General features: G+C 39.0%; 2 protein-coding genes across 2 annotated transcripts; both read right to left on the reverse strand.

Annotated features, from left to right (window-relative positions):
- Positions 1-1,075: 1,075 nt before the first annotated feature.
- LOC115511982 (60S ribosomal protein L15-like) lies at positions 1,076-1,474 on the reverse strand. The gene has a single exon (XM_030312577.1). It carries the CDS (start codon positions 1,472-1,474, stop codon positions 1,076-1,078), a length of 399 nt encoding a protein of 132 aa, XP_030168437.1.
- Positions 1,475-5,909: 4,435 nt separating this feature from the next.
- On the reverse strand, positions 5,910-6,764 carry TCIM (transcriptional and immune response regulator). Its single transcript, XM_030312579.1, has one exon. It carries the CDS (start codon positions 6,678-6,680, stop codon positions 6,357-6,359), a length of 324 nt encoding a protein of 107 aa, XP_030168439.1. The 5' UTR covers positions 6,681-6,764; the 3' UTR covers positions 5,910-6,356.
- Between the last annotated feature and the right edge of the window lie 567 nt (positions 6,765-7,331).

Raw genomic sequence — 7,331 nt, forward strand, 5'->3', positions numbered from 1 at the left:
ATGTGTGTATATATGTGTATATGCGTGTGCATATGTGCATATATATGTATGTGTGTATGCATATATGTCAATGTGTGCATGTATGTGTGAATGTGTGTTTATGCATGTGTATGTACGTGCACACACATGCACACAGACAGCCAATGTTCATAAGGGGGAGGGAGGAGAAAGGTGGCTACAACAAAACTCTTTGACTCCTCAACAAAAGTATTTCTGACTTTTTTGAACCACTGATAAACCATATTGGAACAGGATGTCTATTTCCAAAATTCTGTAAGATGGTTTTGCTAATACATAACCAACCAACCACTGTCAATGGGTACATACATTAAAATAGAACACATTTGTGTATATCAGTAATAAACACTTAAAATATCTGGAAACTTTGTAGAAAATTTATGTAAGTGAAGAGAGACTTAGTAGCCATTTCTTTATAATATCTGTTAAATCATAAGACTATTTAAGGTCAAACATAGTTTAAAAATTTAATTAGGGAGGGGCGCCTAAGTGGCTCAGTCAGTTAAGCAGCCAACTTTGGCTCAGGTCATGATCTCACAGTTAGTGAGTTCCAGCCCTGCATCAGGCTCTGTGCTGACAGCTCGGAGCCTGGAGCCTACTTCAGATTCTGTGTCTCCCTTTGTCTCTGCTCCTTCCCCGCTTGCACTCTGTCCCTCTCTCTTTAAAAAATAAACACTAAAATTTATTTTTAGATAAAAAAAAATTTAATTAAGGAATATACTAGTTTCAGTTTCCCCCAATCTGGCCTCCCAACCCTTTTCTTCATTATCCCTTCTATTTCGACCTCAGCCTTCCACATAATTGTCGATTGATTACTGAGCCACAAAGGTCCAATATGGCTTTTGCACTTCAGTAGACCAACAGTGAGGCAACAGAGTTCTGGAAGAAATCAGTGTAAAATCTAACTGTGTATTCAGCTGCTAGACAGAGAGTGCATTCTCTTTCTTTCTTTCTTTCTTTCTCTCCTTTTTTTGTCGTACATTGTTTATTAGGTAAGAATTTTACAAGAATTATTTTATTAGTGGTAATGGCAGATCTGAAGAGTATTGTGTCTTCTCTATTCCGCATAGTGAAAACCACCAATGGTGTGATAGAACTGTCCAAGGCCATGGCTCTCATGGTCTGCAGATGTCAGCCTTTCCATCTTCCTGAGCTTGTGGACTGGTTTGGTGATGCACTGGGTGTCAGGCTTTCTTCTGATAGCTTTACAGAATGGATCAATGAGGATAATCTCAAAGAATTTGTATGTGGAATCTTCACTAACCCAGCAAGAATTCAGGACTCTCAGAGTCCCACAATGGCATCCAGCTCTCCCCTCAGTGACAGGCTGAAGGCTTTGGGCAAACTTTAGCTGGATAACATCATGAAGGACAGGCTTGCCATAGGTCCCACCCTTACGGACTGGGCGTTTGTGGCCACCACATGGCACACGAGTCCAATAAGTGGACTCAGACATCAGACTGCTTCTTCCTCCATAGATCCTGGATGTACTTGTAAGCTCCCATCTTTGCTTACCTGTGAGATGCTGGCTGCAGCCAGACAGCAAGGAGTATATTATTTTTCAAAATATTAATCATACCTTTTCCTAGGTCCTGATGCAGAGTAGTTAGGCAGTAAATGCCACTCTTCTATTTAAGGTCCTTAATGATTCTCTATTACCTTCAGAATAAAATTAAGACTCAAGCTTGTCATTTAAAACCTAGTTGCCTTTTTAATTATTGCCCCCAAATGCTTAGGCCCCTGCCATACTGAACTGCTTAGAGATTCTCAGACAGTTCACACTTTCATGCCTTCTTTCCTTTGCAAACACTATACCCAGATACTGAGATCAAATTTTCCCTGTCTACTCTCCTTACTAAATCCTACATTGAAACTTCTCCATGGACTCTTCCAGGATCTCCTCAGATTGGGTTAGATTTCCTCCACTTCTGCTATCCCCCAAACACACACAGACAGAAACCCCCCTCTCCACACACACACCTGTGTTCTCATAGCATCCTGTTTAAACTCCTATTATATATCTCACTGCTTTATATTTATTTTAAAATATTTTCTAGCTCCTCTGATAAGGAGAACAGGGATCTATTCCAATCATAGGGACCCACACATATGGTGCCTACTATATTTTTGTTGCATGAATGTATAAGATATAAACCTAATTCCACTCTACAACTCCTTATGTGCAAGAAAGGGAGTGACCAAGTAACATGCTGTTTTGGGAAACCCTTATGTGGACTTTAGAAGGGTAGATGAGGTACTACGAAAGGCCATGTAATACCTTGGCTGTGGATTAATTATTTGTTTATTAGACTAGGCTTTCCAAGGGAACATCAATTGCATCCTCTGACTACCCTCTAACAATGGAGGAAATAGCAGGCACTGTTATACCCTGGGCCCCTTTATCAGTAAATCCCATCTACTGGAGGCTCCTATAGATATAAACCCTCTTTGCTATGGGCCATAGTGATGAACACAGGAGCTCTTCTCTGAGGGAATAAAATCATAAATCTACAGTTTCTGATTTCCCCCAATGAGCAAATGGAGACCCAAAATGCTGACTGACAATGGGAAGAGATGTTACATGTGATCTTTTGTTCCAAGTGTTAACCCAGGTATTATTTTAACTGAAGACTTGAAAGGCTACATTTAAGACTCTTTGATACAATTAAAATGAATAAACTATGGGGGTGCTTGTGTGGCTCAGTCGCTTAAGTGTCTGACTTCAGTTCAGGTCACGATCTCACGGTTCATGGGTTCGAGCCCTGAGTTGGGCTCTGTGCTGACAGCTTGGAGCCGGGAGCCTGCTTTGGATTCTGTGTCTCCCTCTCTCTCTGCCCCTCCCCTGCTCATGCTCTGTCTCTTTCTCTCTCTCAAAAATAAGTAAATGTGAAAAAATTTTAAATGACTAAACCATGAAGTTCCCTGTATAGAGCAAGTGCCAAATAAACAGACAAGAGTCTCAGAGCAGATAAAAGTGATTTCTCAGAGGCCATGCCTTCCTGTCTTTCTGACTTACTAGCATGTAAGTGATTGTCATTTTATAGGAAAAAAGGAGGAGCTAAGTTTCTCCTAGAGAAGCAGTCTACCTAGTGGCTGGAAATGAGGATTTGGAGCAAGGCTCCCTGGATTTGATTCCTGGCCTTCTTAGCTGTGTGTCCTTGAGCATGTGACTTCGTCTCTCTGTGCTTCTGTGTCATTTACACCATACACATAAGCACATGCATGCACACACATGCTCTTATGTCACAGTACTAAGTGATTCAATGCATAAAAAGCACTTTGAAAATTGCGTGCCAAATAGTAAACACTCAATAAAATGTAGTTGTTGTTATTATGATCCTAATAATACTAGTGTTACTAAGGAGCTATTTCACCTTTGCTGCTTTTGCTTTTATATCTTCTATTACAATGAGGTGTCTTTAGACATATTTGGCCATCCCTGTGTCATTGAAGGATTTCTGAATTGAACTAGTTCTACCTGTTCTAATGATGTTTATGTACACCTCACATTAAATGATGAAAGCATTATGAAGCTAAAAATCACCCTTTTGTAATCACATTGATTCTGACTTTTGTTATCTATGAAGGAGAAAAACAGCATGTTTGTGCAATAATCTACTACAAGAGTTATTCTTGTCCACACTATTGTGGATTGTATCCCAATCGCTTTTAAATGTGTTTCCCACGTTATAGTTTTGCAATCAGAAAATAACGATAATATATTGCAAGAAAACTAAGTTAATACATGCTAATTTGCAGAGTGGATAAGACAAACATTATTCTCTATTGAAAACCACAGAGGCATGGGGTGCCTGGGTGGCTCAGTCGGTTAAGCGGCCGACTTCAGCTCAGGTCATGATCTCGTGGTCCGTGAGTTTGAGCCCCGCGTCGGGCTCTGTGCTGACAGCTCAGAGCCTGGAGCCTGTTTCAGATTCTGTGTCTCCCTCTCTCTGACCCTCCCCCGTTCATGCTCTGTCTCTCTCTGTCTCAAAAATAAATAAACGTTAAGAAAAATTAAAAAAAAAAAAAAAAGAAAACCACAGAGGCAGAGTATATAGTAATGCATCAGTGCAATAAATTCAAATTTTCAACTATGTTCAGCACCCAAGATATGTGTAAAGTCTTTAAAAAGAATATAAGCCAAATATTTTTATAGGAAACAGGGAGTATGATTCTGGAGTTAGTTACGAAGTTTCCTTCCCAAGTCGTTCTTTAACGTCTTTGGAGGATTAATTCTAGACAGACAGTGAAAATGTGTCATTGACAAGCCAGATCAGAGGTAGGAAGCTTATTCTTAGCATGTGAAAAGAACACTTTAGGTGAGATCATTAAGCAAGCTTAGTTTGCAAGCATGTGGAAATAAGATCATGGAGCAGAAGACTCCTTTACAGTCTCTGCTCTGGTAACACCAAATACCATGACGAGCTGAGCCTTCCACCTGACAGCCTTCCTCTTTTATTCTTCATTTATTTGGATGTCATGGATGTCTTTGCAAATCTGATAGAAATTATAAATACTCCTTCCAGAAAAATGCGCGCGCACACACACACACACACACATTTCTGCATATTAATTTGTGGCTTTCATGGATGTTCTTATGTAAAAAATTCCTTTTTAATGGGGTGATTTTATATTATCTTCAGTAAACTTATCCATTGACATTTGAAAATAGATTTGACCATTTCATTCCCTTTTTAAAAATTGATTATTTAAAATTCTGACTTGTAACTCTCCCAGAAGATTTTAAATTATTCACTTGTTATTCACTTGTTTTGTTTTACTACAATCAGCAAATTTCAGAAACCTCTGTAGACATTCTAAAATGCTAATTTCTGGGAAATTTTGTTTCTGTGTGCTAGGAAAGTGCAGCAGGCATTGATGTATGCTTTCTTAGAAAGATTTTACTATAATTTTATGAGGAAATAAAAATGGCTGTAATGTTATTCCCATATTGGTATATATGGAATAAACATTGATAACCCACAGAATCTTGATCCTAATTTGGACTCCAACCCCAAAATATACTGTTTTGGAAGAAATAAATGTGTATATATATATATATATATATAGTCTCTATAGACACAGAGGAAAAATTTCAAAAATATGGTGAAAAAGGTTTTTTTTAAACTCACTCTCAATGGACATATAAACAGCACTTGATGAGGCAGTCAATGAATTTCTGTCTATATCTTGTATTCTAAAGTTGGGACAGAGAAACTTCTTAGATATTTGAAGAATTTGTTTTGAAAGTTTGACAATTAATGTAAAGCTACTCTAAAAGCATATGTTACTTTTAGAGCAAAATCCTTACAAAGGTTCATAATAGTTTATAATAATAAATATTAACCATCCTACTTTTTCCTTTGAGACCAATCATCACAGACCAAGAGCAGCTAAGTTTATAATAATTTATTACAGTTGCATATCATTTGTTTTGTATAATAAATTATAGAAACCATAGCATCTTTATAAACTATTTAGTATATCATACTCACTTCCTAATGCTTACTGCAGTAACTGTAAGAAATCTAATTAGATTATGTTTTAGCATTAGAAGATAAAAAAAATTATAAAATTTTTTCGCAGTACTTTGGATTTATGAAAGACCCCATTATTTTAACTTTTGTTTAACCAGTTTGAAATGTATATAAACTTTTTATAAACCAGAAGGTGGTCTAACTGAGCTGCTAGAAGTATTGCATAATTTGTAACTTACACCCTTACGGTGCACTTTTTCAGGCACTGTAAAAAATGCAAATAAATAATCAATTACTGATCTCTAAAAAACCTATACCAATAGACAACATTGAAATTTGGCAACACTTTGAACACTCAAATAAAAAATTTAGTAAACATCGGAGCAGAGTATTCTCTCTCCCTGTTTCCCCCTCTCCCTCCTCCCTCTTCCTACCCACTTTCATTATGGAAAAAAAAAAGTTCAGTTTGAATTTAAGTCCTAGGGCCTGAGAAAGAGACCCTGGCTGCAGTTCTTTCTTCAGCCTTAAGAGCCCATAACAGCCAGCGTTCTGTTATCTTCAGCCTCAGTCCTCATTACATCTGTTCAGACTCTTCTCCTGACACCAGCATCGGTCCTTTCCCGCAGGGAGAGTTTTCAAATCCTTGTCGAAAGCATTTTGTTCTCCACTGTAACAGCACAGGCGTGAAATTGGTTGGAGTCTTTGTAACCGGTTTGTTCTGTTCCTTTCCAGCCTCTGCAGTCTTGATGGAAGAGAAGCTCGCAGGGCAGCAACAAAATGCTGCATGTGTTAGGGTCTCTCGAACCCTCTCGGTCTTTAAATGTCTATTCTTGGATAATGTCCTTATCCATCCTCTTGTCCTCAGTGAACTTTGATGGAATATTTCCGCAGTTTCAGAAATTGGAAAAGCTTGTCTTTCGTCCTCTTCTTCAGGGCCATCAGGGCTCGTGTTTTCTCCTCCAGATCTTGATCTATGGCAAATATGATCTTAGCTCTCTCCTCCGCTTTCTTGTCCCCAGAGTTTTTGAAAAGTCTCTGTAGAGATTCTTGGTCTATGTTTTCAAAGATGTTGGCCACAGCTTTCTTCCGCGAGGCTGTATCGAAGTGATAGCCGTGGATGGAAGGGCTCACTCGCAGCGAGGTGGACATGGTGATGGTGGCTTGGTGGCTTTGCCTTGCTTTCATCGACGTGAGGATCTTCGGGAATTCGGCTCCTGGGCTCTCCAGAGAGTCTGTAGCAAAATCATTCCGGGACTGCTATTTAAAGTGTGAACAAAAGCTCCAGGCTCAAATTACACTGGTGACATCAGAGTGATCTCAAGGAAGAATAATCACAGACAAGTTTAACAGTTGAGTTGCCAATATCCTGTTCTTGTGCAAAATGTCAAAAGCTGTGCTTGGTGATAGAGCAGGATGTGGGGATTTCTTTTTACCTCATCTGTGGCAATAGGATTATACTGGCTTGGGTCCTTCTTTTAAAAATAGCCAAAACCAGGGAAGGGCAAAGATAAGACACAAACAAGGTGGCTTAGACTCTCAAAATCTTTCCCAACAACAACCGAAACAAAGGCTTCTGTTAACTACAGGAAAGTTTTAATTCCTGAAGTCATTAGAGTGTATTCCAAACATTTGGCAGCCCATGCCTGCGCCCTTTGGACATCCCCATCCAGGGCCACTCCACAGCTGCTGAGAGGAAGCTGAAGAATCAAGGACATCAGTCTGGAGTACATCTGATTTTAAAGGGGAGTTTACCTACAAAATGCTTACATGACACACCCTGACACTGTGACCTTTCAGAGACTGTGCACAAGAGCTAATCTGTAATCACTGAATAAA

This window comes from Lynx canadensis, chromosome B1, assembly GCF_007474595.2.
Source record: "Lynx canadensis isolate LIC74 chromosome B1, mLynCan4.pri.v2, whole genome shotgun sequence".
In the NCBI taxonomy this organism is placed as follows: Eukaryota; Metazoa; Chordata; class Mammalia; order Carnivora; family Felidae; genus Lynx; species Lynx canadensis.